The 19677-nt window shown below is 35.8% G+C and overlaps 1 protein-coding gene across 4 annotated transcripts in view; it reads left to right on the top strand.

Annotated features, from left to right (window-relative positions):
• ALG14 (ALG14, UDP-N-acetylglucosaminyltransferase subunit) overlaps window positions 1-19677 on the top strand; it is an 83092-nt gene that overhangs the window by 30729 nt on the left and 32686 nt on the right. For all 4 annotated transcript variants that reach the window (XM_006919543.3, XM_025052229.1, XM_015595460.2 and 1 more), the window contains one exon: window positions 386-517. In XM_006919543.3, coding sequence (XP_006919605.1) covers window positions 386-517 — 132 coding nt within the window. The remainder of the gene's footprint in view (window positions 1-385; window positions 518-19677) is intronic.

Raw genomic sequence — 19677 nt, 5'->3', positions numbered from 1 at the left:
TTGTGTTTCTTCTGTTTGGAATTGTCAGTCCATCTCCTCTTTCCATCTTGGTACCAGGTTATTTGACTTATGTGTTGATTTGTGAGAACTCTGTAGATCAGCGCGTTAAGTTCTTTGCCTAAAATATATTTTATAGAAAATTTTCCCCAACTTATTGTCAAAACTGACTAACGTTTTTGAATCATATATAGGAATTTTTCTGTCGTAACCCAATGATGTGTGTTATATAAAGCATGAAAAAGACTTTATAACTTAATTTAAAAGTAGTTGGATTGAAAATTTTAAATCAAGAAAGCATTTCCTATTATACATGTGTTAACTGTTACAATGTTTAACTCTGGTATCGGTGGCCCAGTTGATTTGAATTTTTACTATTTCCTTCTAGTTCCCCAAATACTATATCCACCGTATTCCCAGAAGCCGTGAGGTGCAGCAGTCCTGGCTGTCCACGGTGCTCTCCACCTTGTACTCCATGTGGCTCTCCTTTCCCCTGACTTACCGAGTGAAGCCAGATTTGGTACGTATGCCCATCGCTCCTGCAGATTATTCATAAGTAACAGGAAATATTGTTTTCTTAAACAGCTACCATTTATCAGCCTGCCAGATACGATACTAGACCTTTTAATGATGTATGCTAAAATTTATCACTTAAATGCCCTTGCTGAAAGAGGGGAGAAATTTCTTTCCTTTCTAGCTGTTGCTTGTAATCGAAATGTGCCCTTTTCTCTTCTTTGTCCCGTGACACCCACAGAGCAGTATCTTTAACCAGTTTGCGCTCCTATCCACCTGTGGTTCCTGAGCCAACATCAGGTTCTCGTCAACACAAGAAGAGCCATTTTTGTATTCCTTTTCAATACTCTCCTTGTTTTCGTTAAGACTGTTACTAAATATGATATGCAGTGGGCAGAAGGTCATACACACTCAAGTTTTTACAGGAAACAAATACGGAAAATAGAAATAAGAAAACTTAATTAGTGCACTGTGTGCAGCCTTACCTTCCTTACCTATAAAGGTCTTAAGTTCTTTGTGTCTTTAGATGGAAGTTCTGTTATTAAATTCTAAATGCACTGCAGTAGACAATGCAGAGCCATGGATATGTTATCACAGTAGTGTACACAGTTCTTAAATGATTCTCTCATTCCTATTTAAGGTAAACTCCATTAATCGACATGGCCTGAAAGGGACCCTTTACTTGCTTCCCACATACCTGAGTTCTGGCACAGTGAATATTATTCCCATGCATAGATGAACAGAAATGCATTTAGCTACAGTGATTTGGAGAGATCTCCATCAGTTCGGTCATTGCCTTTCACCAGCTGGACTACAGTTCAAGTCCCTTAGATGAGAATTTTAAAATCTGCATTTTCTACATGAGCAGTTCAGATTGATTTTAAAAGATAAATTTCTGTGCAGTGAAATGCACAAATCTTAAGTATATAGTTTGATCACATCCCTATCAAGACATAGGACGTTTCCGTCACCGCGCAAAGTGTCCCTTTGCCCCTTCCCAATCAGCCTCTGGCTCCAAGCAACCACTTTCTGATTTCTGTCACCACAGATTAATTTTGCTTATATTTATTTTTATATTTTTGACAAAATAAGTTTATCTCACAGCCTCCAAACACATTTTTAGTGTTTGGAATTCAGACGATTTCTTAAAGGATCATTATTGCTCTGGAAGTTTTAATTTATTTGTAAAACTCAAGGAGACAAAAGGGGAAAAAGAAAAAGGGTCTTCACATTCTAAGTGGAAAAGTTTAGGTTTACATTTACCAAATCACTAGAGACGTGGCCACTGTCACTGGCGACAGCCAGATTAAGTATAGTGACTTTAGGCCTTTAAAGTGTTGAGGCTCAGTGGAGAGAAGTGACATGTTGGCTGATGTCTGCCCCGGACACGTAGGAGCTCTGGTGACTGCCTGGCCCCTTATCGTGGAAAGAGTAGCTGATGGGGCATTAGGACACGTGGTCCCAGGCCGACATTGGCTTTTATCTTACTTTATTCAGTTCCCTTTTGGGCCTCATTCTTTACCTTAAAACAAAAGTGTTGATTTAGATGTTCTCTCAGATTCCTTCTAATTTAGTCTAAAATGTTATGAGTGCTATAAATTTGCTTGTAAAAAGTTGAAGGAAACAACTATTATTTTTCTAAAGGAATATGAGGGAGGAAGGGAGAAAATGTGAAATACTTATTTCCATTTTAAACGCAAGTCCGTATTAAAAATTATTTCAGACCTGAGCGCTATCTGATCAGCTTTTCTGACATGCTCAGCTTCACAGAACGGACTCCCACTTAGTGAAAAAGTGTGGAGAATAAAGTTCATGGGTAAGAGGCCTTTTTTTCTACACTAGAAGCAAAACTGTGACATGCAGATCTCTCCTGTATTCATCCTTGGCTTTCTTATGACTTTTATCACAAAACACTTATTTCTTTTTTACTTCTTTAAAAAATGGGAAGAAAAACTCACTTTTAGAAAGGATGGCAGTGGGCAGAAGGTCATAACCTTAAGTTACACGAGTGTCTGAACGGCCAGGTGCCTATCTGCTTTTCTTTAAGTGCGTGCACCAGAGCTACTAAGTCTGTTGCTCCATTCAGCTGTCTCTGTTTCTCACTTTGTCATCTATAAAATATAAATACTCTATCCTTATTGTTCTAGAGTGAATGCTGAATAATAAAACATTTTAATGGAACTTCCATCTGGTATATAATAGCCAGTATTTATTGAATACACTTATATGTGCCAGACGTGGTATTAAGTGCTTGCATTCGTGCTGCATAGGGTAGGTAGTATTGTTATTTGCATTAATGGTTAGGAAATGGAGGCTCTGAGGCGTGATGTTACTTGCCCAGAGTTAGCACAACTGATAAATAACAGAGCTAGGACTGGAATCCAGGACTTTCTGATTCCAAGGGCTTAACCACTGAATCACCATTTCTGGCCGATACCATGGCAGATGTGTTCCTTCATTCTTACCAATTAAAAATCAATTAATAGATCAGGAATCAGACAAGGATGCCTGTTTTCACCACTGTTAATCAGCATAGTACTGGAAGTCCTAGCCGGAGCAGTCAGGCAAGAGAAAGAAATAAAAGGCATCCAAATTTGGAGTGAAGAAGTAAAATTGTCACTTTTTTGCAGATGACATGATTCTTTATATAGGAAACCCTAAAGACTCCACCAGAAAACTATTAGAAAAATAAACCAATATAGTAAAGTTGCAGGATACAAAATCAATATACAAAAATCTACTGTGTTTTTATGTATACTAATAATGAAATTTCAGGAAAAAAAATGAAAATTCCATTTGCATTTACAACAAAAAAAATTAAATACGTAAGAATAAACTTACAAACAAAGGTTGTGAAGGACCTGTACACTGAAAACTACATTCATTAAAAGAAATTGAAGAAGACACAAAGAAATGGAAAGACATTCTGTGTTCATGGATTGGAAGAATCAACATAGTTAAAATGGCCATATTACCCAAAGCAACATACATGTTTAATGTAATCTCCATCAAAATTTCAATGGCATTTTTTAAAGAAATAGAACAAAAGATCATCAGATTTGTATGGAACCACAAAATACCCTGAAGAGCCAAAGCCGTCCTGAGAAAAAAGAACAAAGCCGGAGATACCACACTCCCTGACTTCAAATTATACTACAACGGCAGTAATCAAAACGGCATGGTATTGGCAGAATAACAGACACACAGACCAATGGAGCAGAATTGAGAGTCCAGAAATAAACCTATATGTATACACACACACACACACACACACACACACACACACACACAAGTAGTTTCTATCAAAGGAGCCAAAAACATACAACAGAGACAAAAAACCTCTTCAATAGTTTGGGCTGGGAAAATTAGAGAGCCACATGCCAAAAGAATGAAACTAGACTGCTGTTTGTCACCATACACAAAAATAAACTAAAAATGGATCAAAGACCTAAATATAAGACCTGAAACAATAAAACACTTAGAAGAAAACATAGGTACTAAACTAATGGACCTTGGTCTTAGACTAGGTTTTCTGAATTTGACCCCAAAGTCAGGGGAAGTAAATGCAAAAATAACTGGGTGGGACTGTATCGTATCGAACTAAAAAACTGTACAGCAAAAAAATGCAACCAACTGAAGGGGAAAAGATACTTGCCAACAACACCTCAAAATACATAAAATCTTACATTTTCACAAGAAAACAATCCCATTAAAAAATGGGCAGAGAACCTGAGCAGACACTTCTCCCAAGGAGACATACAAATAGCAAACAGATATATGAATAGATGCTCAACTTCACTAGGTATTAGGGGAATGTAAATCAAAACCACAATGAGATCTCACGCCTATTAAAATGGCTATTATCAACAAGACAAGAAATATGTTTTGGAGGGGTTGTAGTGAAAAAGGAACTCTCATGCACTGCCGGTAGGAATGCAAATTGGTGCAGCCACCTCGGAAAACACTGTGGAGTTTCCTCGAAAACTCAAGAATAGAGCTACCATATCACCCAGCAATCCTTCTTCTGGGTTCTTCCTGAAAATTTTAAAAACATTTATTCATAAATATATATGTACTCCTGTGTTCACTGCAGCATTATTCACATTGACCAAGACATGGAAACAACCAAAATATCCTTCAATAGATGACATTTAATCTCTAAGAAGCTCTGATACATATATACAATGATGTATACAATGGAATACTACTCAGCTTAAAAATAGATGAAATACTGCCGTTTGCGACAATATGGATGGATCTTGATAACAAAAATAAGTCAAATGGAAAAAGTCAAGACCCATATAATTTTATTCATATGCGGGATATAAAACAAAAAGCAACTAGTAAACAAACAAGACAAACAAAAACTCATGGACACAGACAACAGTATGGTGGTTACCAGAGGGAAAGGGGAGAGGGTGGGAGGTAGAAGAGGATAAAGGGGGTCAGATATTTGGTAGTGGAAGGAGACTTGACTTTGGGGGTTGAACACACAATACAATATACAGATTGTGTATTATAGAATTATGCGCTTGAACATGTAATCTTATTAACCAATGTTACCCCAATAAATTTAATAAGTTTTTTTAAAAGTAATCATGAAAATAGATTTATAAATTAAAAAAGAATCAAATAATAAATTACTTTTTAAATCAATTGCATTAAATATTACTCTCTAAATAATAATATAAAATAAAAATATATCCCAGCAGCTCAAGTTAAATACTTGCTTTCATAGTAGATTTAACAGGCTGATCTAATTGAATAATAATAATAGTATATATTTTAAAGTTAAATATCTGTATTTGTCAAAATATTTTTAAAACCCAAAATGGATAAAAATAAGGGGAATAGTACTACTAAAGAAGTATTAGTACAGAATTCTATATATGAGATTGGCTTGGAAAATTAATCGAATTCACGTTTTCCAGTTTCCTGTTATAGAAAATCATATGTAAAACCATTGTGAAGATATATACTGTTTTGTGTCATAATTGACATGTGGATGAGATAGTAATTTAAAACCTCAGGTTATTTTGAAGAAAAAGTCAATTTGTCTATCGAGTGTGTATTAAAAGTCATAATTGTTTCCTTCAAACCGATTATTAAACGAAAAACTTGCCTTAGAGAAAAGTTGTAAACTCTGTTTTGGAGACCTGAATCTAATCCTTAACAGTAATTGGAAAGGATAGTCTTTTACAAGGTCATTAAATACTTTTTAGGTGATTCTAATATTTCAAGCATATTTTTCAAGAAATATGGCTTTTCCAGGCATCTGTTACTAGAAGTCATAAATTCATAAGACTATTCTTGAGTTTAAAAAGACAATGGGACCAAAAACAAATCAGTGGTTGCCAGCCTGGGGTGGGAGGAATTGACAACAAAAGGACTTGAAGGAACTTTTGTGAATGAGAAACTGTTCTGTATCTTGTTTGCAGTGTAGTAGTTATTTAATTGTATGCATTTGTCAAAACTCAGACCTGTACACTAAAAAGGGTAAATTTTACTGTATATCAGTTATATCTCAATCAATTTTAAAAAGATAAAGTGGATTAAAATATGTGCAGTTGCCAAAAGCATCAAAACATTTGGCTTTCCATAGCCTTATAAATGGTGCTTAATGATCTTTGAGTAAAAGTGACCTGGTGAGTCATTGCTCCCTGCTCTCTTGACACTGAACCACTCCAGTATATGTAAGGCCTAGAAAAGTGGAGCGAATACCTGAATTGAACTGACAGTATTTGTCTGAAATTGCTGGCATAAAATTTAGCACCTTTATATTAAAAATTTGGGTCAGGGAACATCAGTAGCAGCCAAAAACGACATATTTCATCAAATGAACTGAGCTCTCAGGTCATTTCAATCTCTTATTTTCTGTTTGTCTCTGTAACCTTGGAAGCAGTGAATAGTCAGATTTGGACTGCTGTATTATGGGTTAGACTTGTAGGGGAGTCTGTTGTCCTTGAAGTGGTAGCTAGTGAAACTGTTATCTCAAGTGCCTGCTATGTGCTGCTTTTCCACTTGGTTATCTAATAGGCATCTCAGCATTTCTTGGTCCTATTAAAATAGTAGATATTTCTTCTTCTTTCCCATGTTGATAAATTTGTTTGAGTCAAATCCCCAGGAGACATTTTGATTCCTCTTTCCGACACCCTACTGTCTGTGTTCAAAGCAAGTCCTGCCAACCCTGTCTTCAAAATTTATCACACACTCTGCCCATTTTTGTCCATTTTCTCTGTCACCTTGCCATCCAACTCCCTACCACAGTCTCCTAACTTGTCTGCCTGTGGAAGAGAAGTTCATGATCCTCTGCAATTTCTTCGCCACTTAACAACCAATGTCTTTTTTTTTAATGTAAATTAGGTTCTCTTACTTCACACTTAACATCCTCCAGTAGCTTTCTGTGCCCTTAGAATACAGTCAAACTTGTGTAACCTGCACACTCCAGTCCCAACCTGCTGCTTTGACCTCCTCTCCTCTCCTCTCCTCCGGTTGACTACGTGCCACCTGTACCTGCCTGGATTTTGTTTGTTTGTTTGTTTTTAACAAACCAGCTGATTCATCTCTCAGAGCCTTTGTACTTGCTGCACCCTGTGCTAGGGACTCTTCACTTTGATCTAAAGTGACTTGTTCTCTGAGTTCAGATGCTACCTCCTCCCAAAGGCCAACCCTGACCACCAGCACTGCCTCTGGCTCACAACCTCATCCCCCTGTCTTATTGCCCTGCCTTATTTTCTTCATAGTATGGATCCAAATAAAAAATTCTCTTCTTATGTGTTTGTTTTCATTCCGTAAGAAGTGTGACTGCCTTGTTCATTGCACTTATGCCACAGTGCCGGGCCTGTGTTAGTCTCTCGGTGCATATCCTTAATGATTATTCCAGTCACTGTGCTAGTTACTCAGGGTGCACGCATGAGTGAGACGTGGGCCCTGCATTCAGAGAGCTTACGCTCTAGTGGAGGAGACAAATGGGAAAATAATTATAACACAGTATGCCAAGTGCCTTAATGGTGGGAAGTGAAAATCTCTCTGGCAGTATTACAAGAAGTCAGCGGTTCCTTCCTTCACAGATATTTGTCGAGGACCCTGCTGTGTGACAGGATTTATACCGTATTCAAGAGATATAAAAGTCACTACAGTAGATAGCAGTCTTGTCCACAGCTGTATGGTTACAGTGTGATAGATCCTCTGTGCAGAGTTGGATAAGGTTCAGAGTGGAGATGACATTTAAGCAAAGATATATAAGAGTTGCTTAGTCAGAGAAGAATAAAGGTCATCTTAAGAAGAGTAAAAGATTAATAAGTTCATCAAATAAGAGAGTCACATAATGTACATAAAGTTGAAATATTTAGACTGTACCTTTATTAATTAGAATTTTATCTAGAATATTTTGTTATAAGAAATTAATGGTACCTAGAACTTGAGATATCAATGCAATAGTAAAGTAGCCATTTTTATAAGGCTAAATATTATAAATACTGTTAAGATGGCATATTTGGCTTTTTTCCCTATTATCCCCACAGACTTCTTTTCATTAAAATCCAATGGAAGTTAAAGGAAATGGTCACTTAAACATTTTATTGATTATCATTTTGATTCATGTGAATAGATCTACCTAAAAGTCATATTTTTAAAATCTCTTAGAAAAATAACATTTATTGACTGTTTTGTATGTGTCAGACACTGTTCTCGGTATGTTACATATATTAACTCATTTAACTCTCCTAACAGTCTTCTGACGTAGTTCTCTGTACCTCCATTCTATAGATGAGGATCTCAAAGTCCAAAGAGGTCTAAGTAGCATGGGCACAGAGCTAGTCAGCATACCATAACTCCAGTGCTCTTTAGAAATGGATCACATTCTGCCAGAATTAGCTAACTTGGTCAGTTAAAAACTTAACTAATACTTTTTCAACATCTGCATTGTAGCAGGCACTGAAAAGGATGAATGAAATATAGCCTATTTCCTCAAGAAGTATAATATTTAGTTAGCTTCAAGAAAAGTGGTAAAGAAACAACAGGTAGACATGAAATAGAGAGTAATTCCTTTGGGAAAAAAACTATTTAAATCAGAAATAGTTCATCCATCTTTGCAGCCTATAGCTTGTTCTGCTACTTGAGATTCTTTTAAAATGTATTTGAATACATCTTTTTTTTAGCATTTTTTAAATGCTAAAGAAGTTGCAAAAATAGTACATAGAGTTCCATGTACCCCTCAACTCAGCTTCTCCTAATGGTGATGTCTTATATAACTATAATACAACATCAAAACCAGAAAACTGATATTAGTACAATACTGTTAACTAGACTACGGATCTTATTCAGCTTTCATCATGTTTAATAGGCTTTCATGTGTCATTGTGTGTGAGTATATGTATAGTTCTGTACTGTTTTATCCATGTGCTTTATCTGTGTAACTACCACCAAAATCAAGATATGAAACTGTCCCGTCACCACAAAGGAACTTCCCTGTCCCATGGCAGCCACTAATCTGTTTTCCATCTCTGTAATTTGTCATTTCAAGAATGTTCTGTAAATGGAATCATACAGTATGGAGCCTTTTGAACTTGACTTTTTTTGCTAAACATAATACACTTGAGAGCCATTCAGTTTTTTGCATATATCAATAATTCCTTTCCATTGCTCAATGGGATTCCAGTGTATGGATAGATCAGTTCAACCATTCACCCATTGAAGGACATTTTAATTGTTTTCAGTTTTTTACTGCTATGAATAAAGCTTCTGTGAACATTCATGTACAGGTTTTTGTATAGATATGTTTTCATTTCTCTGGGTAAATGCCCGAGAATAAGATTGCTGAGTCTGATAGAAAGTTCAAGTTTAGTTTTATAAGAAACTGCCAAACTATTTTCTATTGTGACTATACCATTTTACATCTCACCAGCAATGTATGAGAGCTCCAGTTTCTCTGCCTTCTCTAAGCAAAAGTTTTTACTATCGATGAAATCTAGTTAATCAGTTTTTTTTTATGGGTCGTATTTCTGTTGTCATGTCTCAGAACTCTTAACCTAGCCCCTAGATCCCAAAGATTTCCTCGTGTTTACTTCTAAAAGCTTTATAGTTCTATGTTTTACATTTAAATTCATGAATAATTTTGACATAAGTTGTGAAGTTTAGATGGAGGCTCATTTTGCCTATCAGTGTACAGCATAATTTGTTAAAAAATACATTGCTTTCTCCACTGAATTGCTTTTGCCCCTTTGTCAGAAAGCAGTTGGAAATTTTTTTTTTTTAATTGGTTGGGTGTATTTGTATCAATCTACTCCTGGAATCTTTGTTCCATTGATCTCTGTGTCTATTTCTCTGCCAGACACTGTCTTGATTGTTATAGCTATGTTTAGTAAGCCTGAACTTCAGGTGAAGTGATATCTCTCACTTTATTCTTTATCAGAATTGTTTTAGCTATTCTAGTTTCTTTGCTTTTCCATGGGAATCTTAGAATAAGCTTGTCTATATGTTCAAAAAAACTTCGCTCTGATTTTGGTGAGAATTGCATTATATGTATATATCACTTATGGGGGGAATCGACATCCTTACTATATTGAGTTTTCTAACAGGTTATGTATATGTTTTTTAAAATTAATATCTTGGTATTTTCCCTTTTTTTGGATCTATTGTAAATTATAAATGGTATTGTGTTGTTAATTTTGGTCTTTACATGTTGTTGCTAATGTATAGAAATACAACTGATCTTTGCTTTTTAATGTCATATCCTGTGATCTCACTGAACTGACTTAATAAATCTAGGTGTTTTTAAAATAGATTTCCTGGGATTTTCTACAAAGACAATCATGTCCTCTCTAAATAGGGAAGGTTTAGTTCTTCTCTTCCAACCAGTATATCATTTGTTTCCTTTTCTCGCCTTATTGCACTGGCTAAGACTTCTAGCACTATGTAGAATAAGCATGCTGAGAGCAGGCATTTTTGTCTTGTTTCTAATTTTAGAGGGGAAACATTCATTCTTTCACCACTAAGTATGTTGCTACCATAGGTTTTTTTAATGACTGCTCTTTGTCAAGTTGAGTTTGCCTTCCATGTTAGGGTTCTTCAGAAAAATTGAACCAGAATGGATAGAATAGGATTTTACTCAGCCTTTTTTGTTCTGTTCAGATCTTCAATTGATTGGATGAAGTTCACCCACACTAGGGAGGCAATCTGCTCTACTGAATCTAGATTCAAATGTTAATCTCATCCAAAACACCCTCACAGACATATAATAATGTTTGACCAACTGTGTGGGCACTCTGTGGCCCCGTCAAGTTGACACATAAAATTAATCATCACAACCTCTATTTCTAATTTGCTGAGAATTTTTTCATTAATGAGTGTTGAATTTTGTTACATGCTTTTTTGTATTAATTAATACAATCATTTGATTTTTCTTTAGCTTATTGATATGGTGTATTATATTGATTGAGTTTCAAATATTGAAATAGCCTTGCATTCCTGAAATAAATCCCACTTGAGCATGGTATATAATTCTTTTTTTATATAGATGCCATTTGTATCAGCTTTTTGTTTTATATTTTCTCTCCTCTTATGTTTATTATTTCCTTTCTTCGGATTGCTTTGGGTTCATTTTGCTCTTTTTCTAGTTTCTTAAGGTAGGGGCTTAGTTATTGACTTAAGATCTTTCCTCTTTTGTAACGTAAGCATTTTAGTACTATAAATTTTCCTCTTAGCATTGCTTTAACTTTATCCTACAAATGTTATATTCTATTTTCATTTGATTCTATTTTTTATGCCCCTTGAGACTTCCTCTTTTGACCCATGGATTATTTAGAGTGCTTTGTTTAATTTACAAGTATTTGGAAACTTTTTTTCTTGTTATCATTCTGTGATTGATTTCTACTTTGATTCCATTATAGTCAGGGAACATACTCTGTTTTTAAGTATGTTGAGGTTTGTTTTATGATCCAAGATATGGTCTGTCTTGGTAAATATTCCATGAGTATTTGAAAAGAATGGGTATTCTGCTGTCGTTGTATGGGATGTTGTAAAATTGTTTATTAGATTCTGTAAGTTGGCAATGTTGTTGACTTCTATATCTTTGCTAATTTTCTATCTAATAGTTCTATTGATAGTAGCGAGAGACATGGGACGCTTTGTTAACCCTTCTGAAACTATATCTGAATAGTCCCACCAGTCTTGGCCTTTCATAATACATTCTATGCCATTTTCCCCGTAGTGTAATGTACACATTGATCCCACAGTAATATGAATCTTAGACACTCCTTGTAGTTAGTTCACTGTTCTACATCTGAGAACCCAAAGATTTCTTCACCATTGTGTCTTTAGTTTCTCTGAAAAGTAAGAGTCTTTGAGTTAGTCTTTGAGTGAGTAGGCTGATCTCACACTTTCTTTAAAATACACCCCTACGGTAAAATTAGTTTGTTTCAAGGAAAAGAGAAAGTTTAATTTGCAAGGTTGCCGATTGATCGTTAAACTAAAGTACGAGGACTGCTTATGTTGGTGGGGGAAAGATCTGTAAAGTTCTTGAGGGTAAAGGCCATGTATTTTTGTGGTTCCCATGGCCCTTCCTAGAAAAGTGCCTTTCGCATATCTGTGGAATGACTTAAAAATAAATGAATGAATCCTGGATAATGTGAGTCATCACAAAACAAAGACGCCCACGCTGTAAACTGGTATTCTTCTTGGGCTTTATGAAAGGCCCGAAAAGCTAGAAGGGTTTCCTGAGTCTGCAGTGTTTATCACTGGCTTTTTTCCAACCTGGCTGTTGTTAAATGAAATACTCAAGCAAAAAGCTCTGCATGTAAAAATGAAACCTAATTTAATTTTTAATCAAGTAAAAAAATGTTTTATATTCTACATGTATAACAAACTGGGAAGAAATGGACCATTTCAGCATAATACTCTCTACCTCTTTGCCTAACGCTGAAGCTGCTTTAATTCACCAAGACAAATTTAGATGTATTTATTACATGTACAGGCATTCTTTATATGAAAGAAGGCCATTATGTTACTTAGTCATTTTTTTCCATGTTTCATACCCAGTTTGAGATCTGAAATGTCTAAGTTCATAGCAGTAGCTAGTTAATGACTCAGATACTGGGTTATTGTTCATAAGTGGCATACTGTGATTTTTTTTTTTTAATTAGGCATTTTCAGTGGTGAGCCACAAACTGGGTGGCACAGGGATTACCACTGTTTGCATAGGACATAAAATTTTTATTGACCTATTGATTGACACGTTTTTGAAACATTAAGAAGCGTCAGTTAACTTCTTGTTGATAAACCACAACCCTTACAGGAACTTAATTTTTCCCCTTAACTGCTGTTGGTTCGATTGTCTTTGTATAATGACCTTCATCTGGTATTATATTTTTGGTGATCAAAAACCTTTATAACATGTTCAAAGGAAACTAAGTTACACTTAAGGTCATCTGACCCAAGATCCCTATCTATTAGTAGAGTTAAATGAGAATAAGATTTTTCAAGCCAAGACAAATAAGAAACAGACCACAATTGTCTACTGCTTCTGTTTTCCAAGATTAAGGAAATCATACTTGGGAGCCATTTGTTTAAATGTGTTTAGTTCCTGTTCCTCTGTTGACCAGTCCTCCTCATAATGCATTAAGATAATGCCAGGTTTACTTTTTGCCAGCTTGGGTTTCCCCTCTGTATACACACTACGTTTAGTAACCTTCATACAGAAACAGAGGGACCAACTCTATGTTATATGTGCATATAGCAAGTCTGGTGATGGTCAGAGTCCACTGGGAGAAGTGATTTTATGTGAAAATCCTCCCACATATCTGGTTTCTTAGGACTGACAAACTGCTTTTCCCAACTGCATGGTGAAATTACCAGCTGTGCCCCTGACACATTGGCTGGGTGACAACCCGTAGTTGCTTCCATCCAGAAATGACGTATTTAATTTAAATGTTATGGCTTCTGTTTCATATTCTGAGTGACCTCAGGACAAAATCTGTGTCAAAATTAGGCTGTAAAGTATCTGAGGTTGCTTTGAATTATTTTGATTTTTCTTCATTTGGAGGGATGCTTCAAAATTGAAAATGATTTTTTTTCCAAGTTGATCCTTTTCCACTTGGCAAACGTTACGTTTTTCCTCTCTGCAGAAGCCAGTGTGGCTTTGACTTCCATTTTTGCTCTCTACATTTGCTTTGCCTGCATCGTTGCCTGAGTTGTCACTGTTCCAGGCCATCACAGGCATGTGTGAGATCGGGACGTGGTGGGGCCTCTTCCTTCCACAGTGAAAGCTAGCATGTTTTCCTAAGAATAGTAATGTGGCTACAGTGGAAACAAATATGAAAGTTGAAGGAAAAGGCATCTAGTTGTGAGCATATAAAAATAAGGGAAGCGTGATGGAAACAAAGCTGTTTTCAAAGGAAGGAGTGCTGTGTGGTCAGAGGCAATGAACTTAGAGAGACTTGGCCTTGTGGGAAAGAGGTGGGGCACTGGTGCTAAGGGAGAACAGAGGGATGAAGAGAAAAGAAGTCTTTGAAATGATCTTAAGTTTAAATGCACAAGTGATTCCTAGAATTCCCAGTTTCAGAGGTTTTCAGTGCCTATTTTAAAGTGTCAAGTGAATCAATATAGCTCTATTTTTATAGCATCTGAAAAGCAATAAATTGACATTCTTGTTTAGGATTTTTTAAATCCGCCTTTGTTCTGAAGGAAAAAAGAAAAGAAGGGAGCACAAACAGAGCACAAATAATCCAGTGTAGACTGTGGCACTTAGGAAGGGCTGCTGCAGTCCAAGTTGAGTGGAGTCCTTAAGATTTGAAGATATCTATAACTAGAGTTCGAATGGAAGTAGCATGGGGAGTTCTGGAAATCTGAATGCAGACTTCCTGCACCTTGGCCCTAAGGAAGTGGGGCCTTAGCTCTTCCTCTGCAGAATACAGGTCTTGGGGAGGATGGACTATGGTGGAAATCAGCCCCGGGATGGTAGTACATGCGGAAAATGACCAGTGTTACCTCACCTCTGAGGTACTGCCTGGCGGGTCTGGGCACAATCATTGAAATTCCTTGGAGCATGGTTAAATGCACGTCTCGTCATGAAAGCTACTGGGCTTCATCACTTTGACTCCAACTGCATCGAGGCCTGAGGCTGGTGACACTTGACATTGGGAGCCATATTTTCAGTGAGGAAAGGTAAGATGTATTACTCATCTTGGCAATGCTAGCACCTATCAAGTGCTTTGGGCATATAGAAGTTCAATAAATATTGAAGGGGAGAAGTCACGAAAGAGGGAGATAGGGAGGAGTTAGAGAAGCTATTAAAACAGTGATGGGTACTTAGAGCTTTTAAGCGGAATGAAAAAAATAGAATAGAAAAAAAAAAAACATTGCATAACTGCTCCCTCGTTAACTTTTTTTCCAATTACAGTTGACATTCAATGTTATATTAGTTTCAAATATACAGCATAATGGTTAGACATTTATATAATTTATGAAACGACTCCCCCCCATTAGTCTAGTACCTACTTGACACATGATTATTACAATATCGACTATATTCCCTATGCTGCAGTTTACATCCCCGTGACTATTTTGTAACTACCAAGTTGTACTTCCTAATCCCTTCACCTTTTCCCCCCACCCCAAACCCCTTCCATCTGGCAACCATGAGTTTCTTCTCTGTATCTATGTGTCTGTTTCTCTTCTTTCATTTATCTTGGTCTTTAGATTCCACATATAAGTGAAATCATTTCATACCTGTCTTTCTCTGTCTGACTTCTTTCACTTAACATAATACCCTCTGGGTCCATCCACATTGTCACAAATGGTAAAATTTCATTCTTTTTTATGGCTGAGTAATATTCCATTGTATATATGTATCACTTCTTTATCCAGTCATCCATTGATGGGCACTTAGGTTGCCTCCATATCTTGGCTATTGTAAATAAAGCTGCAGTGGGAATAAGGGGTGCCTATATCTTTTCGAATAAGTGTTTTGGATTTCTTCAGATAAATACCTGGAGGTGGAATTTCTGGGTCATAAGGTAATTCTACTTTTAATTTTTTGAGAAACCTCCAAACTGTTTTCCATAGTGACTGTACCAATTTGCAATTCCACCAACAGTGCACAAGGATTCCCTTTGCTCTACATCCTTACCAGCACTGGTTGTTTGTTGATTTATTGATGATAGCTGTTCTGACAGATGTGAGTTTAATCTTATTGTGATTTTAATTTGCATTTCTTTGATGATTAATGACATTGAGCATCTTTTCATATGTCTATTTGCCATTTGTATGTCCTCTCTGGAGAAATGTCTTTTCAGGTCCTCTGCCCATTTTTTAATTAGGTTATTTGTCTTTTGTGTTGTTAAGTTGTTTGAGTTGATTAAAAATTTTAGATATTAACCACTTATTGGATTTTTAACTGGTGAACATCTTTATCTATTAAGTAGGTTGCCTTTTGGGTTTTTTTGGGGGGTGGGGGGGAAGGTTCATTTACTGTGCAAAAACTCTTTAGTTTAATGTAGTCTCATTTGCTTATTTTTTCTTTTGTTTCCCTTGCCTGAGGAGCTATATCAGAAAAAAATTTTACGAAGAGCAATGTCAGAGAGTTTACTGCCCATGTATTCTTTTAGTAGTTTTATGATTTGGGGTCTTACATTTAAGTCTTTAATCCATTCTGAGTTTATTCTTGTATGTAGTGTAAGAAAGTGACATAGGCATGGGTTTATTTGGGGCTCTGTATTCTGTTCCATGGATCTATGTGTCTGTTTTTATGCCAGTACCATGCTGTTTTGATTACTATAGTCTTGTAGTATAGTTTGAGATCAGGTAGCATGATACTTCCAACTTTGTTCTTCTTTCTCAAGACTGTTAAAACTGCACAGGGTCTTTTGTGGTTCCATATAAATTTTTAGATTATATTTTCTAGTTCTGTGAAAAATGCCATTGGTATTTTGATAGGGATTGCATTGAATCTATAGATTGCTTTGGGTCGTATAGCTATTTTAATAATGTTAATTATTCTTATCCATGAGCACAGTATATGCTTCCGTTTATTTGTAAATTCTTCAGTTTCTTTCTTCATTGTCTTATAATTTTCCAAGTACAGGTCTTTTACCTCTTTGGTTAAATTTATTCCCAGGTACTATATTTTATTTTTTGATACAATTATAAATGGATTGTTTTCTTAATTTCTCTTTCAGATATTTTATTATTGGTATATAAAATGCAACTGATATATAAATATTAATTTTGTATCTTGTTACTTTACTAAATTCATTTATCAATTCTAATAGTTTTTTGGTGGAATCTTTAGGGTTCTCTCTATATATTACCATGTCATCTGCAAATAGTTTTACTTCTTCCTTTCCAATTTGGTACTTTTTCTTTTTAAATTTTATTTTTAGTTTCAAGTATATAGTATGTTGGTTAGACATTTATATAGTTTATGAAATGATCCATTTGATTATTCTTTTTCTCCTCTCGCTCTACACCTAGCCGCTCATTACTGCTAACTGCATTCAATACGCCGTGCTCCCCATCCCTGTGACCACCTATCAACTACTAATTTGTACTTCTTTAACCTTCACTTCTTTCTCCCAGCCCCCCAACCCCTTCCTCTCTTGCCGTCACTAGATTGTTCTCTATATTTGCAAGTCTATTTTAGATTAGTTTGTTCTTTTTGTTCCTTAGATTCCACATATAAGTGAAATCATATGGTATTTTTCTTTCTCTGACTGACATTTCACTCAGCATAATAACCTCTAGGTCCATCCATGTTGTTGCGAATGGTAGGATTTCATTTTGGTAACTTTTCTTTTTCTTGTCTGATTGCTATAGCTAGAACTTTCAGTACTATGTTGAATAAAAGTGGTGAAAGTGGATTTCCGTGTCTTATGCCTGATCTTAAGGAAAATGCTTTTAGCTTTTCCCCATTGAGTATGATGTTAGTTGTGGGTTTGTCATATATGGCCTTTATTATGTTGAAGTATGTTCCCTCTATTCTTACTTTGCTGAAAGTTTTTATCTTAAATGGATGCTGGATTTTGTCAAGTGTGGTGTTTTTTGTTTGTTTGTTTGTTTGTTTTTTTGTTTTGTTTTTTTTTTGCATCTATTAATAGGATCATATGATTTTTATTCTTCATTTTGTTTATGTGGTATATCACATTAATTGATTTGCAGGTATTGAACCAACCTTGTATCCCAAGATAAAACCCACCTGATTGTGGTATATGACCTTTTTAATGTATTGCTGAATTCAGTTTGCTAATATTTTGTTGAGGATTTTTGTATTTGTATTCATGGATCTCAGCCTGTAATTTTCTTTTTTTGTAATGTTTTTGGTTTTGGAACCAGGGTAATAGTGGCCTCCTAAAATGAACCTGTGAGTCTTTCTTCCTCTTGAATGTTTTAGAATAGTTACAGAAGGATAGGTGTTAATTCTTTGAGTGTATGGCAAAATTTACTTGTAAAGCCATCTGGTCCAGGATTTTTGTTTGTTGGGAGTTTTTAAAATTACCGATTTGATTTTGTTACTAGTAATCAATCTGTTCAGATTTTCTGTGTCTTCTTGATTTGGTCTTGAAGGTTGTATGTTTCTAGGAATATATCTATTTCTTTCAGATTGTTCCAGATGCCAATTTGTTGGCATAAAATTGTTCATAGTAGTTTCTTATAATACTTGGTAGTTCTATGGTGCCAGTTGTCACTTCTCTTCAATTTCTGATTTCATGGATTTGGGTCCTCTCTCTTATTTTTTTGAAGAATCTAGTTAAAGATTTAACAATTTTGTTTATCTTTTCAAAGAACGTGCTCTTGGTTTCATTGATCTTTTGTTTTTTTTCAGACTGATTTTGTTTTTTTGCTCTGATCTCTCTTTTCTTCTATCTACTGACTTTGGCTTTGTTTGCTGTTCTTTTTCTAGTTCCTTTGAATGTAAGGTTAGATCGAGATTTTGCTTGTTTCTTGAGGTAGACATGTTTTGTTATGAATTTCTCTCATAGGACTGCTTTCATTGTGTCCCATAGATTTTGGATTGTTGTGTTTTCATTTTCATTTGGCTCAAGGTATCTTTTGATTTCTTCCTTGATCTCATTGTTAACCCATTCATTGTTTAGTAGCCTGTTATTTACCCTCCATGTACTTGTGTGTTTTTCAGTTTTCTGCTTATAATTGATCTCTGGTTTCATACCATGGTGGTCAGAGAAGACACTTGATATGATTTCAGTGTTCTTAAATTTATTGAGACTTGTTTTGTGGCCTAACGTGTTCTATCTTGGAAAATGTTACATGTGCACTTGAAAAAAAATGTGTATTATTCTACTCTGGAGTGAAATGCTCTAAAAATAGCAATTAAATCCATCTGGTCTAATGTGTCATTAAGACCACTGTTTCTTTGTTGATTTTTTTTCCTGAAAGATTTGTCCATTGATGTCATGGGGTGTTAAAGTCCCCTTCCCTTACTGTATTACTGTCAATCTCTTTCTATATGTCAGTCAATATTTGCTTTATATATATAGGTGCTCTTATGTTGAGTGCATAAAAGTTTACGAGGGTTATATCCTCTTGTTGAATTGATCCCTTTATCATGAAATGCCCTTCTTTGTCTCTTATTATAGCCTTTGTTTTAAAATCTGTTTTGTCTGATATAATTATTGCTACCCCAGCCTTTTTCATTTCCATTCACATGAAAAGTCTTTTTCCGTCCCTTTCAGTGTATGTGTGTCTTTCGATCTAAAGTGATTTCTAGCAGCTTTCTGTCTCTCCCAAACATACGAAATCACCACTAATTTTTATAAGCAGATGTTGTGGGAGCTCCTCTTCCTGCATTAGTGCTGTGGGATGGGGAGCCCAGTGTGCAACTGGGACCCATCATTCCTCATGGGGGACCTCTGCAGCTGAGACATCCCTCCCGATTCTCAGCTGCCATGTGTAGGTGTGCAGTCAGCCTGTTTCACGTGTCTGCCCCTCCTACCAGTCTCAACATGGCTTCTTTATGACCTTAGTTATAGGACTTCTGTTTAGCCAGTGTTTGGATGGTTCTTCAGGTTGATTGTTCTATATAATTTAATTGTAATTCTGAAGTGGTCATTGGTGGAAGCGAGCACAGTGTTTTCCTACTCTGCCATCTGTTCTGGAACTCACTCCTCGGTTAAGTTTTCCACCCACTGAAATTAAGCCTTGGAATTCATCTAAGGG

Source organism: Pteropus alecto, unplaced genomic scaffold (genome assembly GCF_000325575.1).
Source record: "Pteropus alecto unplaced genomic scaffold, ASM32557v1 scaffold106, whole genome shotgun sequence".
In the NCBI taxonomy this organism is placed as follows: Eukaryota; Metazoa; Chordata; class Mammalia; order Chiroptera; family Pteropodidae; genus Pteropus; species Pteropus alecto.
Note: the sequence above shows the minus strand (reverse complement) of the source record. Positions and strands in the feature narration are given on the sequence as shown.